This window comes from Poecilia mexicana, unplaced genomic scaffold (assembly GCF_051168715.1).
Source record: "Poecilia mexicana isolate PSO_F unplaced genomic scaffold, ASM5116871v1 scaffold_19, whole genome shotgun sequence".
Classification (NCBI taxonomy): domain Eukaryota; kingdom Metazoa; phylum Chordata; class Actinopteri; order Cyprinodontiformes; family Poeciliidae; genus Poecilia; species Poecilia mexicana.
Genome location: NW_028263388.1, coordinates 21,337,499 through 21,363,423, shown reverse-complemented (window position 1 = coordinate 21,363,423; position 25,925 = coordinate 21,337,499). Strand labels below are relative to the sequence as shown.

The 25,925-nt window shown below is 38.2% G+C and overlaps 2 protein-coding genes across 6 annotated transcripts in view; one reads left to right on the top strand and one right to left on the bottom strand.

Annotated features, from left to right (window-relative positions):
• Positions 1-1,623, bottom strand: part of atrnl1b (attractin like 1b) — a 67,129-nt gene extending 65,506 nt beyond the window's left edge. The window contains exon 1 of the mRNA XM_014973544.2: positions 507-1,623. Coding sequence (XP_014829030.2) covers positions 507-757 — 251 coding nt within the window. The 5' untranslated portion in view covers positions 758-1,623. The remainder of the gene's footprint in view (positions 1-506) is intronic.
• A 6,732-nt stretch (positions 1,624-8,355) lies between these two features.
• afap1l2 (actin filament associated protein 1 like 2) overlaps positions 8,356-25,925 on the top strand; it is a 55,013-nt gene continuing 37,443 nt past the window's right edge. For 3 of the 5 annotated variants that reach the window (XM_088001039.1, XM_088001041.1, XM_014973149.2), the window contains exons 1-2: positions 8,356-8,541; positions 25,679-25,807. In XM_088001039.1, coding sequence (XP_087857165.1) covers positions 8,526-8,541; positions 25,679-25,807 — 145 coding nt within the window. In that variant the 5' untranslated portion in view covers positions 8,356-8,525. The remainder of the gene's footprint in view (positions 8,542-25,678; positions 25,808-25,925) is intronic. The other 2 variants (XM_014973156.2, XM_088001040.1) reach the window with 1 other exon arrangement.

Here is a 25,925-nt window from a genome sequence, read left to right as displayed (position 1 = left end):
AGCTGCTGTGTTTTGTAGATCACCCTCAGAGCCTGCTATGTTTGTGTGTAGCTGCCAAAATTATTGTGTTGGACTCTGGATAACGTTGTGCTGTAGGCTAAATAACAATATGGAAATAAAAGTTTTACAGTTGCTCAGTCAGGAGGTTTGCTAAAAAAAAAAAGGAAGTATGAACCCGCTAGGTAAAAGATAGTACAGTACATCATGCCGGTTTTGAAAGTGTTTGTGTTAATACTGTGGGATGCGTTTGCAGGTCTGCTAACTTTCCCCACAATTACGGGTTTTGACCAGGACTCATCCTGTTGCGCAGTGAGTCAGCAGGAGTGTTTTTGCTCATTTGCACAAGCAGGACCTACTGTTGTTCCTGTCTCCTGATGACTTTCACTGCCACCGATTTCCTAAATTAAACAGCAGCCGCTGGATGCTGCTCATCTACTGATCCCTGCCTAGATTCCTAGAGAAATTACTCAGAGCCCGGCATCGGGAAAGGGATTTCGGCCACTTACTTGAACCTCCCCTGGCAGTGCTGGCATTGATCTCCGACCCATCCTCGCTCGCAGACGCAGGATCCGTTGATGCATTTCCCCGAGTTACAGCTCTTGTCACAGGATTTCGCCGGGGAGGCGTGCGTTAACAGCACGAAGGAAAACAAAGCATACACCACCAGATATTTGTGGATTCCCCTCGGATCGCTCCTCGAAACTAGCTTCGGCCCGAATAGAAAAAGTCGAGTCTTACATCTTCCTCCAATCTCCATGGTTCCTCTTCTTTCTTCCTCCCCTCCAGGTCGACCAAGCGGGGCCTTCTCAGAGAGAAAGCCTCGACTTCTCAGGACGCTTCAGCTATAACAAAGAAGTCCTGCATGTTCGTTGAGTGGTGGGCACACTCGATTAAGACTTAAAAAGGCCTAAAATAATTGCAATGCGTGTCTACTAAAGCTGCTCGGTTAACCGCATGCATAGACTTGGATTGAGAGGAATTCCCGTCACCACTTCTCCCTTGGAAGCGCCTATTTAAAGAAACAATAAACGTTAAATCAAAAGCTTCTGTTGGCTGTATATTCTCATAGGCCAAACTAATACAGTTTGTTAGCCTGAGTAGCTCATTTGCAGTTTGATACGTTGAATTAGAACCATTCTCTCGCAAATACCGTCTCAGCAGCCATTTTAATGCGTTAACAAACCTCTATACTAAAAGCGGGTAGTTCCTCTAGCAACTGGGTTTTCGCCGAAGATTTTTTTTTCCACCCAAATAGTCACACAAGAAAACCCAAAAGTGGTTGAAGCGTGTGTAGCCGCCAGAGTCAGAGAACAGGGTTGCCGCAGTGGATGTGCTGTGATGTGGGATCCGTGAGGGCTATTCTTGCTCCTCTGCTGCTGCTGCTCCGGCTGCTGGGGGGGTATTTTCAGCGAACAGTTTAGCTATTCTTCACCCAAACAGTCGGTTTCCACTGCGGTTCCAGACTTCCTAAAGCGTGGCTTTCTGTCATATTAACGTCTGTTATTAACGTCCTTTATATTCCAGCTGGGGGGGAAAAAAAGGTCTCATTTCTCTCGAAGCTTCACAACAACAGTCAGCGATGCGAAGCTAGGCAGCCAGAGCTCTTCAGGTTGGAGAAAACTAAACAGAGCACGCGCATGCGCACTGCAAACAAGCCCCACTTAAAGAGACAGCGCTCAGAAACGGACACAGTTGGCCAATGCAACAGTCATGTAGGTCAAGGACTTCCCAAAATATAGATGCCTACTTTCGCCTTTGTAGTAATTTTTATAAAAGCGTTTATTATCTGATAATTATTAGTTGGTTATGTGGACGGTCTGTGAAAGTTTTGGTAACTGGATTATCTTTTCAGAAACCAGTGATAAAAAAAAGAAAGAAAGAAAATGATTAGTTTAAAAAACAAATGTTTAGTTATAAAATAGTTTTGCATTTTTAGTGATCAGAAAATTAAAAAAATCCAGTTTAGCTTGATTTCCTTCTGATAAGAAAGAAGAAAACATTTATCTTGTGGTAGGGAGGAGTGTGTTTTAACATCGATTTTACAAAGCATAAGTTACTAAAATAGTTACTAACTCCATGATTTATACCAATAAGATGTTATAAGATATTCCTGGAAAAAATATACAAGCAAAACAAACAAAAATATTGATGTTGAAGCTATCCTAAGATTTTTAAGGTGTGGCTGTAATAAATGATTTCCTGACTAATGTCCAAATCATTTTTGCTGTTTAGATGACGCAGGGTGGATCAGATAATTCTAAAACAAGCAGCAGCACAAACTAAGGGTTGTATTATTTTAGATGTGTCCTTGTACACAGAGATACACAGGACAAACAACGATTCACACACTTATACCTAGAGGCGATTTATGAGAGAACAGTTAACAGCCATGTTTTTGAGCTGTGGGAGGAAGCTGGAGTCCCTGGAGAGAACCGACGCATACACCGGAGAGCAAACTCCGGGAGTATAAACACTGTGACATACAGTGGTTGTGTGATGAAGACATTACAAATAATAAAATTCATAAGAGTCACCAGTTTCCATTCAGACAGAGAGAGTGGTCTACTATGAAGGTTTTTTTTCAGCATGGATATTAGTTTTATACAAGTGAGAATCATGCAGTAAAATTCACAGAAAAGTATCTTATTGAAAGTTTCCTTTTGCTCAGTAAAAATTATACAACAAATGTATAATGTGGTTAACGCCCTTGCAATACCAACTTGAAAATGTTATTTTTTTCACGCCTTCTGAGGCCATTAAGACTGTAGAAAATAACATAAAACAAAAACATTACTAAGAATTGTTATCAGAGAGGAACATAATAAAAAAACTTATTTTGCTTCATAGTGAAAATATTATTATTTATTGGGCTCTGTAATCATTCTGTTGGTGGGTTTGATAACTATCTTTTTCAAGCACAGCTTTAAAAAGATAGTTATATATAAATAGTGTCATCTAACTTATTGTAGCAATGAAATCCCTCAGGGATTTGTCTTAAGACCACTCCCAACTAAAAACTGTAAACATATTGGAAGTGGATTTAATACTAGTTTTACAAATTCACCGCTTTTCAGCATTCACAAATTGAGTTTCTGTTCCTTCATTTACCTAAAGCTCTTTTAACTACATTCTGTTTGATTAATGCTAAACAATTAAATTTGCCTTTTCCTTCCAAACAGGAGAATTGAATCACTTTGTCTCTTTCTCTGTCGTATCAAGTACTCAGATATAGGAAAAGCATTGATTGTTGTTATATTTGTCGTGTCTCAACTCGTTTTCAACTTGTTCTGCTTATTTTCCTCCCTGGGTGATATTAAATAAAAATGTGGAGTCGTTAGCTGTTCCACCTGCAGATGGCAATGTTGCACAGTGCCACTAAGGGTACAATCACACTTTATGAAGTAAAACCACCTTAGAAGAAAACACGAAAAAAATATATACTTTTATTTAATTTAATAACTATGTAATTATATCTATTAAATAAGTTCTCTGAAAACATAAAAGATGCCTAACTTTGTAGTTAGTCTGCCGAGAAGCTTCACTCAGTGCAAACATTTCAGTTGGCAATTTATATATATTTCCATCATAGGAAATTTAATAAATTCATGTAAATAGTTATTTTCTCCAGGGTATTTCAGAAGTTAGCATTTGAAGATGTCAGACCAAGAATTTTCTGACCCCACCTAACACTTTGAATTCTGAAGAACCAATGTTTGTTTTCCACAGAGCCTGCTGTTAACCAGATCACACCTTAACTAAAAATAATATGATCACACTTTGGCTAATCAGTCCCCATCTTGAACCACTGGAGAATGTGCAGGTACATGCATCACTTTTATTTTATTTCCTAAATTAACAGCAGCCGCTGGATGCATGCATCACTTTTGGATGCACTGGTTCAGGACAGTAGACTTCACCAATCTAAAGATACCCTGTGTATTCTTGGTCTAAATGTTATTAGGAGTATAAGAAGGTGCTGTAGAGTCAGTGAGTTTTTCCTTTTTTTGTTATTTTTTTGGGGGATGAGGGTGTGTTTCCACATGAAAGCACATGGTTTGGGCTACATTTATTTGTAATGACAACAGAGATGGGAAGTCTTTGTTTAGGGGAGTAAGACGCTCCATTATGTGTCTCTGCTTATGTGTGCAAACAAAGGGGAGAGCCTCAAATTAAACAGGGATTGGTGTTATTTCGGAGTTGACCTTTTTCACCTCTGATTCACAGCTGAGGAATGCTTTTTGTCCGATCCTAGAGTCTGCACCTTCAAACAGCTTTGTTCACCTCAACTGTCTCTTTTCGCCGTTTCTTAACACTTAGCAGTCTCTTTTTTTTTCTCACCTACTCCCAATTCACTTACAAAAATGTCCTTAAGCAGCCTAAAATTAACGCAAAAGATGTCCAAGTTCCAGCCCAGACAGAGCTCTCCATGGGACTGCACAAAAGGAATTCCCCTGCTGGATTAACAGAACCGTTCTTCAGCAGTGGGCTCACAGACAAAGAAAGAGCGGAGGCAAGAAAGTCCAGACCACCCTGGTTTTCACTTCTTGCTGAGCCATCATCCTGCCTGACTCACATTTGCCTTTCACTCAAGCCTTTAGAACAAGGAGTAGAAAAACTTGACATCATCTGCCAACCTTCTCTGACTAAAGGTGAAATCTCCCCAAAGATAGGACTTCAATTTATCCAGGACACATAAAAAGACAAAAGAATCTGTATTTTCAAGCTGCAAAATAAAATCCAGATGGAACCAGCTTGAATTAAATAGTTTTGGGAAATATTCAGGTCACAGGGTGACATCTAACCTAGGTACTTGACAAATCTTTCAAGGATGGGGGTTTTGTTTTCACCTTTTCGTCTTTAATTTTCTTTCAAATGATTACATTAGTACGGATCATACACAAAACATCATACTTCATCTTGGAGGCAGAGGCTCTTCAGTATGACACCTGCCATTAAAACATCCCCTAAATAAACTGGGATACTTGTAGGAACTCCAGAAGAATGAGCATCTTCATTCATTCATTAGCATGAAACTAAGCAACTATAGCTCATGATGTAGAGCTAAAAATCACTTTTTATTGTGAGGATAAAACAATAAGTTCACAGGTGAATCCATTATCCTGTTCAACAGCTGTAAAAGCTCAGTGAAGCTAAGGCCCAATTTAATGGAATCGATTTATTTTTTTCTACTAAGATGTGTACAATGAGAAAAGCAATGATTTTTTAACTTTTGTGGATCTTAGAAACATTGGTTGGATTCATCAAAGTCCAGATTCTACCACTTGCACCACATTCTTAATGTACAGTTTGGATCTTTCTGGTGTGCAATGGTTCCAACTGTTAGATAGCATATTATATGGACAGAGCTTTCTAGAAGGATCACTAAACCTGGACTCTAACAGGAAGTTGGAGCACCTTCCTGTTACACCTTCCGGGTAATACACCTTCTTCCCATAACCAACAAAATCATGATTTGTGGGTTAACTGGAGATTCTAAAAATGCCATTTAGTTTGAGTGTGTTCATATATGAACTATCTGTTGTCACTTTAACTTTGATGGACAAGCGATCTGCCCATGATATACCATGGTTATTGTCAATCAGTAACTGCAGAAAGTCAAAGAGACTCTGCAAACTCTGTGCTGGTATGTAAAACACAAGATAGTATCGGTGGGTCTGTGTTTATGTTCCCATCTGCGGTTTAACAGGTAAGCTGATGGCGAAAATGTAATGTCTTTGTGCACACTCACCAATGATTTCCTGTCTTCTTTCCTGAATGGTCTGTTCTTGTTCACCCACTTCCTCTTGAACATTTTACTTGTATGCTGCAGTCATAACTAAAGCCTTGTAGAAAAGACAGCATACAACATTTCATGTTTTTGTAATATATCGGCAGGATATTATGTTATTTGGTTTGTAAGTTTGGAGACTTTTTTTTTCCTGAAGATCTCTTTGCACAGCTTATTAGCTATGGCTACATTAAATCTGTTGATATACTTCTTTTTATCCAGGTTTTGATAGTCTTCTGTTTCTTGAATCATGTGTACACCATCTGTTTCCAAACTCAAGCAGCTGAGTGTGTCTGTCCTCATCAGAAAGAGAAACATTTTCATTTTAAATAACTCATACACCTCTTCTCCTTGAGTCATTAAGCAGCATTAGATTACATCATATCGTCAGATCTACCTGTGTGTGGCCTTTGTTTTGGGTGTGAGTTCATCATTTGAAACACAGCTCTGACCAAACCACAGGAATTATCCTTGTCTGAGCTGCTAAAATTAAAAAGTTAACCACATGTTGTGCTCTGGCGTGCACGTGCCCTCTCCCTCCTTAAATACCGGTTACACTGACTGCCTTGTAAAAAAAAAAAGAGGAAACACTGGGATCCATGTCATGCGTTTTAATCATCCGCTGGAGTGTGTTTTGTTGCTTGACATTCCTCTCATACCTCCACCAGGTCACAGTTCTCCCACAGGGGTGCTGGATTGTGAAGGTACTTTACTTTTCTGCATAAGACAAGGAAAGAGTTTGGAGTCTTTTTTTAAAAGGTAAATATATGTGTTTGGGAATGGAACAGATGCTCAATTTCTTTCACTAAAAGCACTTAGAATGACCAATTTCTTCTAGCTTTTCTAAAACAATAAAATCAGTTTTGCAAACGAAAACAAGGGAAAGTTGAGTTAGTTGAACTTTTGAACAAATTAGCTTAACTTGCTTTACTAACTATGTGCAAGCATCTGCGCCTTTACAGATGCTTTTCAGGACACCAAAATGTTTAATGTCATCAGCCAAATGGGTTTATTATATCATGAAATAATTTTTGAAAGTTCAAGTTCAAGTCACATCAAAGTCTTCTAACACGTAGAAGCAAGATGCCTGTCTGACAACATGAAGGAAATCTCAAAGCTTGATCTAAAGAAATTCAAAAACAGGCTAGAAACAGTGTGGGATAGTTTGCAAAACCCTTTCCTTGGCGTTCTTTGGTGACTGCACTGAACCACAGTGAGATCTATTTCCAACTAACGTAAAAAGGACAATTGGCAAAACTTCAAAGGAGTGGCTGCCTACCAAAATAACTTCAAGAGTGCATCAACAATTCATCTAGGAGGTCACAAAATAATTCAAAGAAAGAGACTGGGCACACATTGCATCCATGGCAGAGTTCCAAGGCCAAAGAACACAGAGACCCTTCACATTTGCCAAAAGCCACTTGATGATCCCCAAGACCTTTGAAAATAAATATGATGTGGACCAAGGGGACAAAAGTGGAACTTTTGGGGAGATGTGGCTTCCGCTACGCTTGGTGTAAAACAAAACAGCACTTCAGGGGGAAATTAAAGTGAAAGGGTTAGATTAAATTTAGTGGCAGGGTGATGAATAACTTCACAAATTGGATGGAAACATTGTACTCTCAAACAGAAACGCTGGAGGAGAATGTCTGTAATCTTCAGCTCAAGTACCAAGCAGCAAAACAACGAACAAGACCTTTGTCAGACAGCAGTTTATAACTGCATATAATCTACATGAATCATGCAAATGGACAAGGTCAAATATGTTGAGTTGAGTCAGAGTCTCAAAAATGTCCAGGGCTTAAATTTGCCATCCATGGGAAGCAGTGTTTTGGTTAGTGGAAGGTGCAAACAACTGAGAAAAAGCACAGTGGTTGTTAGCCAAGGTCTTTGTTACAGCTTAACAAAACAACTTTTAAAAATCCTCCTAAGAGTATCCAGTCTTCCACCTTCTACAAATGTGTGTAGCTTTGTTTTAGACGTTTCTCGTGTTGTTTGTTATTGCTCCTACCTTTGAAAGCAAACCTACATATCATTCTAATTCAATCCATAACAAAATTGGCAGCTATGCATATATTTTTTTGTTGTTTTGTTGTCTTTTTTTGAGAAGTAGTCAGTAAAGAAGTGGTCTGTTGGCAGATATGTTGGCAAAGTTGCGAAATTAGAAACACTGCATGCCTTTTTTTATAGTCCCATGTGATTATTGTGCCTTTTGTGATGTCATTAATAATTACTGGCATTTGTCTTCATTGTGTTTTATTTAACAAAACCTTGTATCAGACAAGTCGTTAGGAAGCAATGTGTATATTTTTGTAAAAGCTTATTAATTGAAAAGTGCATCAGGCAGTGTTCTTTTTAAACTAGATTTTTAATGTTAAACGCTCTTTAACACATTTTTATCAATGAATGCAGTCGATCAAATTCTGGTAAAAACCTGAATGACTCCGACGAGGATCACCACAGTGAGTGAAACGACCGATCTTTTGTCTTTCTGTCTGGATGTTGCAGACTGGGTGGAGGAGGAGGCGCGGCTCAGAAAATGATTAGGAAGAAGTTAGTGGGACGCGCTTTTCTGCGTCCCAGCAGTCTGAGTGCAGTTCAGTCGGTCAGAGTTGCGCCTGAACAGCACCGGGAGGTTTCGGGTCCCATCTTCACTCAGAAACTTTCCGGATTGTTTTTATTTTGTTTTTCGTTGCATGTTAGGAGCAAAACGGGGGCGAGGCGCGAAAGTTTCTGAATGGAGAAGCACAAAGGTAGGTGGCGGCTTTATGCGTTTGCATGTAAGCGTTGACTTGCTGGGTAAATTTGAGTCGAGTTGCGAACAAAGATTTCTCATCAACTCTGTGAAGAAGTGGTTGCACTGGACTCTCCGCGATTCTGGCTGTAGATTCACAAAAGCAACATGGCATTTCTTAATTTGAGTGCAGTCGTGTAAAACGATGCCGCAGTTGCATTTTGAAGCGTTTTCAGGTGATTGTATTTTAATGGACTTGTCTGCCAAGCTCCGTCCGTTTGACATCTGCCAACACCTGTCAGTCAAAGTACTCCACTTTATGGTAAGCCGTTTATGCAAATATTCCAAATCCCTATGAGATGGCCAATTTACCAACAGAAGGGACAACACTCCACTAGCCCAGGGGTGTCCAAACTGTGGCCCATGGACCATTTGTGGCTCGGGGAAATTATTTTCCCGAGCCACCTTAACCTTTACTGCGGCCAGTAAAGGTAATGAGTTGACCTGTCAGTACATAGGGTTGATGAGGAACGTAAAATGTTAAACATAACACAAAGTATTATACTTAATTTGTTAACTGAGTTTTTTTTACTTTCATTTTAATTTCACAGTAAATAGGACCACAGTGTTTTTTTCTGATTTGAGTTGGCCCATTTTAATTGGTTTTGGTAAATATTGCAACTGTTTTGAAAGAGAGTGACCTAGATTCTGTTTTGTTGACCTGTATAGAAAATTATGACTCTGCAAAATTGTGGCAAATAGTTTTATTTCTTTTAAAATGGCATTCATTCAGGACTTCTTAAAAATATATATTTTAATCTACAATGATTTATGGGTCTATTTTCTCCAAGAATCAAATTATGTTGTTTCATTAAATTATTGTGATTCATTTTCTTTCCTGCAAAATTTAAAAAAAAATTATAATATAACAATTTTTGTACTTTATGCCCTTTCAACTTTGTGATTTTGGCCCATATGGCAGAAGGTTTCTCGCACTACTTCAATACGTTTCTGTACATGCTAAAACACTCTGACTAGTATGACATTTTTTACCAGTTAGTGACATTTTCATCCAACTAGTAGTGGTAAAAGTCCTCTTAGCAAGTCAGTTATTTGACACAAGACCTATTGGTTCGGGGCAATGTAATACCACATCGTAAAAAGTTGCCCAAATTCACAGATTAGTTCACAACTGACGTTCAAACATGTATTTTAAAGCTCTATTTGATGATGACACAAAGGTAGTTGAACACTCTGCCTTACTCGTAAACTAATTACCATCATCTAGCTTTACTAGTTCACCAGTAAGATCAAAAATGTGTCAACGGGTGTCAAAACTACTGTGCATTTTATGGTGTTAGTTGTCAACTAGTTAGGTCAGTGGTGCCCAAAGTCGGTCCTGGAGGGCCAGCATCCTGCATGTTTTAGTTCTCTCTAGTGGTAGTAACAACCTCCTCAGCATGTCAGTGTTTTTCTTACACCTTCTAATGAGACATCATTTGGGAGAGAACTAAAACATACAGGATGCCGGCCCTCCAGGACCGACTTTGGGCACCACTGAGTTAGGTTTTTATGTCAGATTAGTTGACCTGTGCACAAATGTAAGGACCAAGAGTGAACTCGGATCCAGAATTTGTATAAACCGGTAAACATGTTGGTGTTTACTGCCAGCTTGTTAACAAGTAGGCCATGGTCAACAATTACATTGGTCTAGTCATCAACTAGTGTGTCAAAAAGCCCACAGTTTGGGACTGGAGCAGCAATTTTGCTTCTACTACTTTAATTAAAATGAGAAGTAATCAAAAGTTAGTCAGTTAGTTTTCTTTAACTAGAACAGCTAAATATTAAACTGGTGTTTAAAAACTAGTAGAGAAGAAACCAGAAATAAAATGACTGTTGATGTCAAGGGTACTTAGTATTTATACAAATGGTTTGCCATACAGCTTCACATCAAACCTCTGTTTCCCTTGGAGTACATTATGCATCTCAGTGGGGTTTGCAAAATGGCTTATATTGTGGCCACAGATGAATTCCAAAAGCTCCAAGATCCATTCTCACAGCATTCCTTAAATTCCTGTGGCTATTTGTTCATTAAGGATAAGCAATGGAAATCTAATACTTCCCTATTAACAGTTGAGTTTGGACCAAATGACATTAGAGCCCTTAGTATGCTAGTGCATTTGTACATGTGTATTCAGGAAAATATTTTGTTATGCTTTGCAGTAATTCAATAAGTTTAAAGTTAAAGGGATCCGTTATGGACCCCCTGCTTGTTCTGGTCCAGATGGGCAGCAGAAGCAACTTCCTCAAACCGGGAACAATAGCCACCAGTCAAACCGAGATGGGATCAGCAAAATTTGAAAGAAAACAGTCTTGCAGCCACATTCCTGTTCACCAGCTGACCAGATTGCTCAGTCTATTTACTCCCACACTCGCTCAGAGTAAATAGTTCATGTTGCAAGAACCCAAAGTCAGAGGGGCTTTGTGTATGTTTTCCTGTGAAGGCTTTTAATTGTCAACACAGGCTCGGTATTGGTCATTGATCTGCTGATCTAATGAGTGAGTAATATTTGCTTGGATGAAGAATTCAAGGTTCCTATGAAAGGTTATCAGATGGACTTGCTAAGCTAATGGATATTAACCTAATTTGTATGAGGCAAGTACCACTTCTGCATCATCTTTTTATTCTGTGATCTACGTGTTCTTTACGCCTTGCAAGTCAACTGAACATTGAAGTAAATCCACCAATATTACACCCCAGATCCACATCAACAAGTTGTAAAAACCCACAACCACTATAAACTATAAACTGTTGGAACTAATGTGGGATTGTGGAACAAGTGAGATGTAATAACATGAAGCAACTCAAAGGGAGCACCAGCAAAGCAAAACCATTGAACAATAATCAGTTGTTTTTCTGATCTGGGAAACCTGTTGGTCAATATAATCTGAGGCAGATAATAACATGTTGAAGATGACGCACAACAGGTTTTCTTGTTTTTAAGGGACTTAATGCTTTTAAATACTCTGAATGAGCTCACAGAGCTCACATGCATCTCACACATCTTGCTCAAGTAATTGCTGCAACTTTTTAGCCACACCCTCTTGGTTTGTAACCCAAGCTGCACAATCAGAAACCAAATACAGACTGTGATCCCCATGGATTGATTTGAATAATATGAAAAAGCTAAGGCACGAATGGTGGGAACATCATGGCTCCGTTTTAATTTAGTTATTTTCCTGTTTGCTGAATAGTTGCTGTATAACAAAGTGGTACTTTCAATCATTCTTCCATTGTCAGTGAAGATTATCTCTGAATCACCACATGCTGTCGTCATCACATTTCATTAAAAGATGCACTATAAAAAAAAAAATCAAGGAGAGTTTGCCAGTTCGTGGTAGTTCTTGATGAGGGACTACGTTCAGTTCAAGTGATGGCACTTTAACACCGTAGTGTTTTTGGTCCTGTTTAAATGGACCAAACAAAACAAGCGACCTTACACCTGCCTTAATAGCTGGGTCTTGTTTCACTTACAAGTAAACCCTGGTGTGGCTTACATAATGCTAATCAACTATCTAGTAAAACCAAGAAGGACAGTAAACCAAAGGGATAAACTATGATTTACAGACATGTTGACTTTTAAATCTTTACAAACTGTCACTTTGTGTCCGTGCAACCACAGCAGCAAGTAATGGTGTTTTTCTGAGCTGCTGCATCATCCCTTTCTAACGGAGCATCTTCCCTCGCTGCTTCTTGTTTCGTCGCCCCAACAAGCGGCTGCCGCGACCACATCCCATTGTTCTGTGGCTTAGTTTAACAGTTACCCAAATTAATAAAAAGTTTGAAAAAAAAAAAACAGGCTGGTAAAATCCTGATTTAATTTAAACACGTTAACTGACGAACTCTTCACTCATGTTATTTAATGACATTTTAAGATGACGTTTATATCCCCTAGTATTTGAAATATAACTTTTTGTGTTTGCTGTACTCGTATCACCTTAGATATTAAAATTGGTTGACTTAGTCATGATCAAAAAAAAAAGAAGAATCTGTAATTAGGCAAGTACTTTTACACGGCATAGTGTTTCCGTTGCTAATTAGGTCCCAAAACAAGAACTGCAATATCTAAGTGATCAAGTGTTTGGTTGACACATAGTCACAATTAAAAAAAACTAAAAAAAAACGGTCCTCTTCTCAGCAGATGTCATCACCTGAGAGCTAAAGGTTAGAAGGGAGCTTTAGCAGCACTCATTTACTGACAGCTGGGCCGTTTTTCTGTGGCCACAGACTGACATTCAAATCTGGGTCAAATTGCATGTGTAGAACTGGAATGTAATTGATTGGCAGTCGGAGTGACGCTGGAAGTTCTGCACCTGCGAGTCCCAGGCTGCAGAGAAAGAACGGGTGTGTTTCAGCTGACGTAAGGAATGGACTGTACTTGTTTGGCAGCTATAAGCAGCAGCAACACATTAAATCAGATGCTAAGAACTCCAGGAGGTTTGTAAAAGAGGTACAGTAAAGGGAAACCTGGGTGATCTCATGTAGGCTGGTGAGAAGGAAAGAACTGTTCAGTAGGTTTGATATGCTGTGTTTCTGGAACCTGATTCATGCAGCTGTTTCCTGATGCCGCTCGATTCCCATCCTTTTCACAGGGAACCTGATGAAATTAGTGAAAGCACCTGCAGTTTTGTTTGAACCAACTGACCTCTGTCATGACTCAGGTTTATTGTTGGTTTAGTGTTTTATTGTCCAGTTACAGGCTTATCTGCTGACATTATAGCATGAGAACCTTCATATTAAAACAGACATTTAGAACAATAAACCATAAAACCTTAAACTTATGATTTTGCACATAAGGAAATCATATTATTGCTCTTGGTTATTTAGATTTGGATATCTGGACTTATTCAGAATAATTAACAGCTACTTATTTTAGTTTTTAGTTATATTTTCAATTGCATGCTACTAATACCGCCTTTTTCACTATTCTGCTCTTAGTGCAACCAGGTTGTGGTTTAGTTGCTCTGCTCACATAGAGCTGAAGAAAACTTCAGTCATCCAGAAAGTTTTTTGGTAGCTTATTAAAATAACTTTAAACTGTATGAATGGTATAAAGATGAACTGATTTGGTCTCTGTTAGGTTCTGAAATTATATAAAGTACTTATCCCCTTAATATTTTACTATTTTTATTGCTTTAACAAATCGATCATGATCAACAAAGTCTCTTTTTTTGACAGAAAAAAAACAAGACGTTTAAGTCAAGATTAAAAACTGATTTGTACAAAATGACAATTCAAGAAAAACTACATAACAGAAAATAAGTGCTTGCATAAATATTCACTCTCCCTTTAAAGTGACTGACCTCATTCGTCAGAGGTCTAGCCAGTTAGTGTTAGTAGTCTCTCAATGGAGATCACCTGAGTGCAGTCACACCACTGTCTGGAAGGTTGATTCATGGTTAATCAGTATTTCTTGCTACAATTGCAGCATGAAGTCTGAAGAATACTCCAATCAAATCAAATCAAAGAAAAAGTTACTGAAGACTGGAGGAAAACGTTCTCAATAAAACATTTTGTACTTTCTTGTTCTAATAACTTTAGATTACATAATTGTGATGCCTCATATTTATCATCTACGGTATTGTATTGTATTGTATTGTGATTTAATTAAGTGACACCCAGAGTATTGCTTGGAACAAAGGAAGTTGTTTGATGGTTGGTTTAGGTTGAAGAGTGAAGCCCCCTGTAGCTTTACAAGATGGGGTGAGAAGCATTAGTATTTGAGGCTAAAAGTTTCCGCTATCTGCATTGCACAACGTAGCAAATCAGTTATTTGCATGCATGAATGCAGCTGCAGTAAAACAAGGGCTATCATGCTGCGCTTCTAGAAGAGAAAATGCTTATCAGATATGATGCTAACCTATTGCCTGTCAGTGTCATGCCAGATTTCTCCTGATGGTGTTTCACCATTGTGAGACATGTTTTTGGTTTCACATCAGTCTAGGTTTTATGCTGTGATGTGGGCGGCTGGGGTCTGTTATGACTTGGACAACAATGCCATAGTTCACTTTAAATCAGGGGTGTCAAACTCTGTTTCATTTTGGGCCATGTCAAACATCTGAACGATCTTAAAGGGCCGGTTGTGCCAGAATGTGTTGATAAAACCCATTAAGCTGTTGAAATATTAATAAATAGCTGTGATTGGACTTTGTGATTTGTGTGTGTGGGGGGGGGGGGTTGTAATCAAAATCACAGATCTTGTGGTGCTAATTTAGAAATATTTGTAAGGAACTTTTATGATATTTGCTCTAATGTTTGATGTTAAATGTGACTTTTTATTACTCGACGTGTTGATCACGGACTGTAACAGTCAATTAAACTCAATGCTTGCGACCAACTTTGAGAAAATTTTGTAATAAAATCAGAAAAATGTGGGGATTTGTTGATTTTGTGCGATTTTTACGTATTTCTAGAAAAAATAGAGGGACTTACTGATGTAATTTGAAGTCTAGAGGGCCACACAAAAAGCTACGGTGGGCAAGATTTGGCCCCCGGGCCTTGAGTTTGACACACTTATAACAATATTTAACCCTCAAATAGCCAGAATCACACTGGTCACATAATTTACAGTCCTGTACCGGAAGGTCATGGATTATTATGGCCATCAAAATCTGTGATCATTGTAATCCTGGCTATTTGAGGGTTAGATATTGTTATAAGTGTGATATGACTGTAATGAAGAGCTGGCAGAAACATTAAAAATCGTGTTAAAAACTACCAGAGCACTTAGAATCATTTCTTAATCGTTTAATGATTTATTAAACGGCCACAGTTGGTTTACAAATTTTAATGACAGCACATAGGCATTCAATGCAATGGTCAGTCAAACAGTTTACAGAGTCAAATACAAAGTAAAACATATTTTCTCCATCAGTCCAATAGTAAGAAAGAAGCTTGTGAAGTTTTAAATCCCAGCTGTATCAGTATTTACACAGTTTACGTAAATATTCTTCTTCTCGCTGATCTTCAAGACGTACCTGCACTCTATCGCCCTCTGCAGTCACAGAAAATGATGGGTCACAGATTTTGATGCAACACCGGCACGGACTTTACTGTGGCACTACGTCTAAGCTGGTGGTGACTTAATAACAAATGTCTCAAGGTGTTTTCCAAGGTAAACAATCTTAACTTTTTTCTTTTTAGACTCATTATTGCGTGTTTAGCTCAACTTTTTACAAACCAAGTTGCCTTGTTTTAGTAGAGAAAAAGTGACTGTCCATTTCTGCTGCCTATTCAGAGCCACTGGGTACACCTTAGACTGGTTTTCAGTCTGATAGAGTCAACACAACAAAACAGAAGAATTAACCATGCACACACTTAAACAGTTGATTAATAATTTTTTTCATGTCAACATGAATGTTTTTGGCTGGTATAACAGGAGAAGATCAGATGTTCAACCATATCTTCAAACCAGAGGAGATCTCTTCTCTACAATTCTTGAAAAATTGATGAGAGCAGCAAACTCCTGCTGTCAAAGATGTCAAATTATATTCTACAGTTTTGGGACTTAGACTAAGCAAGCTATACCTTTTTTAAGAATTCTTGATAATATATTCTATCAGAATGTGTTGAGGGATGTATGGTAGCGTAGGACGTACTGTTTTTGGTCTTCAAGTTCTTATTTATTCCAAGTATTCTGGCTTACAGACAGCCTAAACTCCCTCTTAATGTTTACTGGAGACTTTACCTTGACCTTGGAGATGAATGCTTGGTAATATGGCATTTGATTGCTTTGTTGGACTGTGATAGAATAGGGTGTACCCTGGGAAAGCCCATTGGCTGCTATTCGGGTCCAGTAACCCTGGGAAAATAACAAGACAAAGTTCCAATTCAAAATGAGTGGATGACCAGTGTAAACTCCAGAAGATAGGACCAAGGTTAGAGCAGTCCTAAGGGGAAGCTATTCAGAAACCACAGGGAATTTGGTTGAAAAAAGTGTAATTCAGCGCAGCACGACAACAGAACAGAGTCGGTGGGTCCAGCGGCTTCAACCCGCCATAAACTCAGCAGAGGTAGGCTTAGATGTAGACCGTCATGGCTGAGAATGAGGTCCTCTGGTTCACTTGTATGTGTGTCATGGGATGAACTTGCCAACGGGGAGCGAGTTGAGCGTGGGTAATGCAGGAAGCCAAACTGGCCTGTAAAAATGATGAAAAGAAAGACAGCCCTCCTGCTTTATGGGAATGGGGTGCTCTGTGTGAGCTTGGCTCTTTTTGGCCTCGGGGTCTCCTCACTCTCGCTTGTTTTCGACACATCAAACGTGCCTTTGATTACTGGAAACAGTAGCTCCAAACTGGACATGTATTGTGTTTTCCTCTCAGCAGGTTCTCCTTTGACGAGAACGCTGCTCAGAGCAGGGTCTTACTCGTAATCACGTACATATGTACCTTTACTGACTCGTTCGCTTCCTGCTATCCCTCTAGTTACTTTTCTGTCTGGTGTTATCTGATTAGGAGTTTTTCTTCTGTGACTAGTTTCAATTTGTCTGCTTGCAGTCTGTAATTTTGTTTTTAAACCAACTGCCGTGGAGGTTTTTTAGGCTTCCCCTTTTGTTAAATCTGAAACTGCCCATCTAGGTGCAGTGCGTCCTAATTTAAAGGTAGCTGAGGTTTTCATACCTGCACACTCATGCAACATGTGCGTGCTTGAGGCTGCAACATTTTGAAAGACGTTTGGAAAAGATGTTGATGGAAGGATGCAGACAGGGTGGCGGATTAGGAAGGAGATTTGGAACCACACTGAGCCTCCCCCACCTCATGACCCGAGGCTGACAGATTTTTCATTTCTGTCACTTTGACAGCAAAGAAATTGAGTGGAAGGAAGAAAGAGACTTGTTTGCAGCAAAGTTACTGCCACAAGGTGTTCATCAGTTTCTAACAATGTAGAGTGATGCAATAACTTCTTGAGGTAGCACGAAGACCTCTAAGCATTTAAAGAATTATTGCATAAAAAATCTTAGATAAATTAGTTCATAATTTACTTTTAAGTTAATCAGGTTGTCAAAGAACTATGACGAATTGATTTTTGTTTGGTGCGTGTGTAAATATGACACAAAGATCTGTTTCTGTTAGCTTTTTTTATTTTAAAAGATAAGGCAACATGCAGTTCTAGGAAAGGAGAAGTGTGTTGAATCAGGAAATGGTAACTAGTAGAAAATAACTGGATACAAATTTACTCACCTCCATTTTCAGAGCAGTAATTTAATAATAATCATTCTGATAAGGCATATGCAAAGATCCATGTCAGTACCCCCTGGAGGACAGTAAAACTGTTTTACACTGTTTTCTACCTCGCTGTGTACACTGCCATATTGTACTATTTGGGTGTAAAACATAAAACAAACAAGAGGGTTTTGTAGGACATCAATTTCCATTCATGTTTGAAGTTAGTGTGCTACTTCTGCTGTACTCCTCTTCTGGAACTGCATGTACTATATTGGGATCAAGGGTGTGGAGTTCACTGTGTTAAATTTCGTCAGGAGAGGTTACAATACGTTTACTGTGTTGACACTATATTTATTTATTTCCATATTGAATTCCATATTAAAGATATCCTACCATCTGGCAACTTAATCTCAATACTGCTGCTGTGCACATGTTGCAAAATCTTTTGAGTGTCCAAAGAATCACACATCTGGATCTGGAGCCATATGGGGTTTCCCAAATTGTTTAGAGGCACAGTAGTTTGAGTGTACATTAGGCCTCTGAAATCAAAGAAAGTTGTAATTAATACTGATATTAAGCAAATCCAATGCTGGTAATCTGAGAAATCCCAAAAATGGCTAACTAAAAGTGACATTTAATACATTGCATATAAATAACCAGTTTCAACTGCATTTTAAATTTAACTGCAAAATTGTAAAGTATCAGGTCATCTTTCACCTAACACTCTGAAAGTGTCAGGAAGCTTAAAAAATAAGTAAAAATAGGTCATTGCTTAAAACCTCAACTCGATAAGTGTAAGTATTACAGGCTGATTTGAGCAAACAGGCAAGATGTGTTTTGCAATTTTGACCTCAGGAATCACAGTTGTCATCTTCAAACGAGTTGATTACCTCTGCGGTCTAATTTTCACATTAAAGAGGAAAGTTTTTAAGTCTTTTCTTTGATCTTTCATTAGCCAAACAAAGACTGTTTGGTTCTCCATTATCATATATTTTTTTTATTAATAGCAGAAATATCTCAACCAGAAGGACCAAATTAAGCTTGGTTTTTACATTTAAAAAAAAATAAGCCGGAAAATAAAAATATTAGCTATTCAAATTAAACATATAATTTATTTTTAGACGTTTTTTTTAAACTTTGAGTTGTAAAAAACTGTAATGTCTTCTGTTACTACCTGTGAGTCTTAGTTCAACTCAGATCTAAAGCTGGAACAGAGGAAGTCTAAACAAAACAAATATGAAAAAGATGGTGGCAGACTCCACAACTGATAGCCATCATTTTATTTACAGGCGGTTTCAAAACAAATTTGAAAGGAAAACCACGTTCTTTTTTTGACCAATTCAACCATAGGTGGTAGCCCAGATATTTTGAAAGATGGCTAAAACTGATAAAAATATTTCTAATGTTCAACGTTGGCTAGTTAATTAAAGAAAGCTGAGTGAGATAGGTGTCTGTGGCTGCAGCAGTAAACACTCATGACATTTGCGTGACGGAGCATGAACTCTGCCTGCTGACAAAGTGTGATTCTTTTTGCATATATATGTAAACCAAGTTACTTGCACAAACCTTTGACAAGAGTTTATTCAAAGGGGAATTTCCGATGTGGTCGATACGGCTTTGCTATAAACATAACCTTAAAAATACATTTATGAATTCTCTAGTTATCTCAACGTGTTATTAAAACATATGATGTCTTATTTTTATTTTATAAACATTCCATGGAATATTCTTGCTAAAACAGAGGTGCTTCTCAATAAATTACAACATCATCATTTTACTAACTTAGGTAACACTTTATTTGAAGGGGGGTGAATAAGACTGGCATGACACTGTCTTAAACATGACATAACACCTGTCATGAACATGAATAAGCCTTCATGAATATAACTTCTTTCAGTAGTTCAGTTTAAAAAAGTGACTCTCGTGCTGCCCTGGAAAAACTTAAGAGACCACTGCACTGAACCCCATTGAAAACCTCATGGATTTTCCACCAAATATTGATTTCTGACCTCTTCCTGAGGTGAAACATTAGTATTGTTGTTTCTAAATGAATATGAACTTCATTTGAGCTCTGAAAGCGCTGCATCGTTTTGGTTATTTTGACTGTTTCTCATTTTCTGCAAATAAATACTAAATTTTTACCTTAACCCTTGGAATTTCAAAGACATGTCAGTAGTTCATAGAATAAAAAAATAATGGTCATTTTACTCAAACATATACCTATACGAAGTAAAATCTGATATAAGGTGGTCTCTTAATGTTTTCCAGATTTGTACATAAACTCCAGCCACATGTCATGTCTTGTATTTTAAAATTTAAAACTGGCTTTCCCTCACAATCCTCTCCATGTCATGTTATCCCTGTGGCTGATCCTTTTTTCCCATACACATTTTTTTTCTTCCACTCAACTTTTCATTTATATTCTTGTATACAACATGCTGTCAAAAGCATGCAGGTTCAAGCGGTTGCTACTCAATCACGCAAAAATGAACACAGTTGTCATGATGATAGTCTTCTGTAACATGGCATAAAATGTCTGTTTATAATATTGGTATTACTTAATGTTACAAATTATCTGATAAAAATACATTTTCATTTTATTTTATTCATTAACAATAAGGCTTAATCACAACAAATAGAAGGAAGAATAAGTTTAATAGATTATAATATAATTCTAATGCACAGAAATACTCTACTCCTGTATTTGTTGCATGCATATATTCTGTTCAGCATGATGTTTTGAAGGCTTTTGCGATAATGAACTGACTCCAGTTAATTAATTTAAGTAGATGAAATGAATGAAATATGAAATTAGAAGTTAATTTCTCATCTAATTAGCTTAATGTCTCCCATATTGTTTCAGTTTCTTCCTTGTTATGGTTGATCAGTTAAGTTAAATTGATAAAGCAAAGAAAAAAAGACTGTAAAAAATATTTTACAACATTTTATGTGATGGTAAAGTGTTTCACTTTGTTCTAGAAAAATATTGTCTTCTCATAAGTGAGGCTTCTTTTTTTGCAATGCTGAAATTTTACAACAAAAAAAACAAGTTGGTCTGATATTAGTCTGGAAACAAAACACTGACCTGTAATGTCAGTAGCAGCTCTTATCTTTTACTCTATATTTTGCTTTGCATGTCCACGTCTTTAATGCAGTTCCTTCAGTACCGACAACAGCCTTTTCCTGTCATCTATCTGATTCCAGATTTATTTCATGTTCAGATTTCTATGGCAATGAGATCAAAATGCAGAATATTTAATGCAGTTTGTGTCTGAATCATTCACAAACACAAATTACTGCAAACATCTTCAAATTCATCCATTTCCTACCTTACTAGTACTCTGAAGTTGACGATGTTTTTTATTTATATTGTATAGATTTTAAAAAGTTGTTTAGCTGCAAATATGTGCTGTAAAACTGCTCTGTTTTTGTTGTTTTCCTCATGCGTGCTGAAGCAGAAGCTTCTTCAGTCCGAGTTAGTCCAAACTTCACTAGCATCCAATCATTTTGATGTGAAGTTTGGTCACTGTTGGTTGCAATTCTCCTTCTTGTTACCACTTCCCATTAAGATGAAGTTACACCTCAGTTGACGGCAGTTAGAAGGTGATTTGATGCATTTGACTCTGTTGGTTTCACATCTTATTTTAACAACATCATAAATTAATTAAGCTGGTCCTAGCTGTTATTCTTGTGGAAAAACACAAAGTTTAGATTGGCAGATTTTATTAATTCTGTATTAATTATTATCTTAGAACTAAAACCAGGATCAAAATGACATAAACAGCTTGCCATACAGCAGCAGAACTGAGGTGCTTGCAAAATAAACCCTAGGTAAAAAGGTAGTTGGTCAGAAGAGGGCTTCTATAAGAATGGAAACTGAAAAAGAAAATTGTTTCGCAGTTGCATTGAAGTCAGCCTGCTTCCGTTTTAAAGTAATTTCTGGTGCTAACATTAAGAAAAGGCAGGTTTTTTTGGACTCGATAGTATGATTTCTTTTAGTTTATCCACAAACCGTGTTGAATGTTTCATTTTTGAACAGCCTACTGTGACTGTGAGTCATGGGATTTGTGAAAAGAAACTGCCCTGTCACTTTTTGTGGGGTAAGTAGGGAGTAGCTGCAAAAATGAGTTCACTGATAAAGAAAATGCATGGAAAGTGCAAACAGAACCTTTCATGAAAGTGTTTTTAAGTCGATTTCAGCATTCAGCTGCAAAGAAAGGAACACAAGCTTATTTGCAACTGTTTCCAACATCTGCACCACATCCCAAAATATGACTGTGATTCACAGAGTCGAGGAAGTGTCCCAAACAGACCTCAACCAGCTGCTACAGGCTGGAAATCTTACATCTCAGCTGCTTCTCTTGCATCATCGAGTTGAAGCCGTTGTTATGGAATTACATTATTTTATTTGACTCTCTTCCCATTCATTTCTTGGTACCAACACAGGGAAATATGTGGTAATGAAAAGTGTGGGCTTGAGAAGAGGGAAGATTGTGAGAGATGATGTACGGATAAGAGAAAAACTGCAAAATGATCCCAGTTTCTGTTGGTAATTACAAAAATAAGAAAAGCCAAAGGATGAAAAATGATTTGAGATCAATTCTACTGTCTCTATTATCTGTTTCTTTGCTGAAATGTTGTTCTATCCACTTACGTTGTATCTTTTTATGGCACTTCCTGCATTTGTGAGACAGTCTAACAGGACTCTATTATGGATATATTTACCCCAGATAAGTTTGTTTATTTAAGCTTTGAAAAGAATGTCTGTGATCCTATTTGGTATGGAAGCTGCCTTTCCAAAATCAGAGGCCTTGTCTGCTTCATTTGATTTAAAACCTGAAGCCTCTCAGAACTGGAAACTCAGCTAACGTCCTTACAAGACATCCTTGTTCAGCTGATGGTTAAATTAAAGGAATGATGGGAAAAACTCGAGTCTAATGCCTGAGCTATTTTTGAACTAAAGGTCATCTTTGAGAAGAACATTTTCACATAGATAATTGGTTTTACTTCTATTTTTGTGTGCAGCTTTAAACACAGATCCTCATTAGCCACATGTTTTAATTGCTTAACACAAATGACGTGCAAACAACATGTGTTGTTGCTGAGAAGCGATTAGGTGTAAGGAAATCTAACTGCAATGATGACATTAATACGATGTGATCAGTTGTTGTTGGCATGAGGATAAAGAGGATTGTCTTTTTCGTTTAAGGTTGCAGCGTGATTGAAGTAATGAGTCTCAGTAAATAGACTTGGCTAATATAGCACAAAACATTTAATATACAATCAGGGGTTAAATGTGTTCAATAATTCTAAAAGCTCTGATTCTGATTGGACGTTTTGCTAAACTTACCTAAAAATGAAGCCATTGAATACTGAATAGTTTAAAAATAAATCCTGAATTTAGACAAAATTGAATTGATTTTGTAAAACTGCAAGCTCATCACCAGCACAGTAGAAATATGTGTGACAAAAGTAAACAAGTCATGGTCACGCGGAACAAAGCAAATCAGGAAGTCCAACCGCAGCAACATGGAAGAGAAATTCAGTCGCTAAGATACAAATAAACGTGTGATTTAACTCATCGTTAACACGAATTTGGTATTTAATTCCCACAATGCATTTGGTGCAGCGGCTCAACCTCCCTGCAGAGAGACCTCCATCTCTCTAAAGGTCTCTCTGGTTCCCTCCGGCCTCCCTGCAGGGGTGAACCGTTTGTGCTGCGAGGCTGCGGTCACTCGCTGCATGTGCGTCGGGCATCTGGCCAAACCAAGGCCCATAGAAGACGGGCGGGCTGCAGACCTCCCTGTCCTGTCAGCTGACTCCGTTTCCCAGGGTCCTCGGATGCAAAAGGCCATCTGAGTCAATCTCTGCAAACACACAAGGAGGAGAGACTGGAAAAATGTTTAGATTCATGTCCGGTGGCCAAACGCTAACTGAAAAAGAGTTAGAATTGCACATACAGACTTTTATAATCATGTTTCCAACACAGTAATCTGTTTTAAAAACATTTGTGTGCATAAATAAATTGTTTTCCATGCTTTCTTGAACCTTGTTTCTGGTAGCTTCAAGAATTGTCTTGTCATCTCCAAGAGCCAAAATCTTGCTGAGATCTGATGCCTTATTCTTCAAAATATTCCTTCTTGTACTTGTTTAGGAAGGAGAGGAGAGTTCATGAACGTACCCCAACCCCCTCTAGGCTTGGTGATTAGTCTGAGCCGGAAGAAGCCACTAAAATGAGATATTTGACTGTTTTAACAGAGTTCAAAGAGGCAGGAACAGCTTCCAGTCCTTGTAAAAGTTTCTTGCTTCATATAAGGTGAAAAGTTAAACTCTTGCCGTGGAGAAGTTGAGCTGTATTTTCAATTTCTGGTTGAGTAAGGTTATTTAGTAGAATCTCTACTAGTGAAATATCACACTTTTGTGCTGCAACTTCAGACTATAAAAAATTGGATCAAAATCTTTTGCCACATTTGCTTCAAAATATAAACTGCATCCTCATAAAACTGTAGTGCTGACAAAAAGCTCACACTTTTAGCTGACTTATCAAGCCGTCTTTAGTTCACACACGCCTTCAGTTTTAGAGAATGTAATTTAATGTAAATAAAGCTCATCTGTTCTCTCTGTTCCAGACATTTGCTCATTCTCATCCTTTATTAAAAGCTGAAATTTGTGCAAAATTTTCATGAGAATGTGCAGAGTCAGCACGGCTTCCAGAGTATGTGGGAGCCTTAAGACCACAGTGGATACTTTGTATTTGTAGGGCTTATAAATACTTGAGAAACCCTCTAAAAAGCCTACAATTGCTTATTTTATTAGTTCAAAGTCCAAATATAGCTTAATATTCATTAACACGGAGAGTGGAAATGATCTTGGCACTACTGCAGAAACTAATGTCATAATAATGGTGGTCCAGTTCTCTTAGCGGTAAACCCAATCAGTGCCAAGACAAATAAGTGGCGCTCCTGGATTGGCTTTGTTGCCCAATAATATGTCAAGTGGCATTGCACCTGGAGAATGTGAGTGGTCATCTGAAGAGGATTGTGGACAAGATATGTCTTCACAATCTGATGTATTTGGAAAGAGGGTTTCAAAGTAAACAGGGCAATATCCATGTGTGGGATGTTAATATGCTAGAGATTAGTTTAGGCAACCTGGTTTCGCCCAAAGAGATTTCTATTTGTTTTTCTCAGCTAAAGTGTGCAGGATATATTTCAGTATTCCTTATTTTTGGTGTATTTTACTCCATTCCAAAAATCCAGCATCTTTGCAGGGGTTAACTTAACATTTTGAATATTAAATCACTGCATTCCTTCTTACAAATACCTAAAAGTCCTTTTCCTTCAGTAAAACTTCTCCTCTGTTGCGTCTCTTGTCTTGCTGAGGAAGTCCTCTCGCACTGAGGCCCACTGAAGCGAGGGGGCTTATTCATGAAGCCAAGAGACAGTGAGGGGAAATACAAAGAACTCCCTACACACAGCTGGTGAGGGCAGCGAGCTCAGCGCTGACCCCTAAAGGATGTGTGTGGGCTTCACCCAGGCAGGCTAGGCTCCTCCCCCTCTCTGAACTTGACCTTTTACTGGAGTCCCCTAAACAAGCACGAAACAGACTTTCACTGTCGATGGAGAGAAACGATCAATGGCTGCCAGAAGAAAACCTCAGAAGAGTTTCTCCCATGTAAAACTCTGGCACGAAACATAAGCAACAAAAATTATGTTTTTTAAGTGAAATATTCTTTAAATGATTGTCAGAAAATGTATGCGTTTCCTCATTGCGTTTCTTTTTCTTATGTAATGGGGAAACTGTGATGGACGTGTCCTTAAATCACTGATGCAGGACCAAACATTCCCATGCCAGTCGATGTGCAGTAAGGTTTAAAGGCGTTTTTGTTTTGCTGTCAATCTGAATTCCTGCTGTCTGTCTGGGCTTTTCAGTGCTGGACCAGCTCCTGATGGAGCTTCACCGCTTCCTGCTCATCCTGGACAGGGAGACTCTGAGCGGGAACGCCACCGTCCAGAAGGGACTGCTGTCGGATCTCCTGCTGTCCTACAAAACCTCGAGTGGTAAGTTGAAAAGATATTAGAGACTGTACTTTTCAAACATGTTTATTCATTAATAATAGCAAAAAAACAGAGTTTTAAATAGTCCTGATAAGTGAAACATCAGTTAATGGCTTTAATT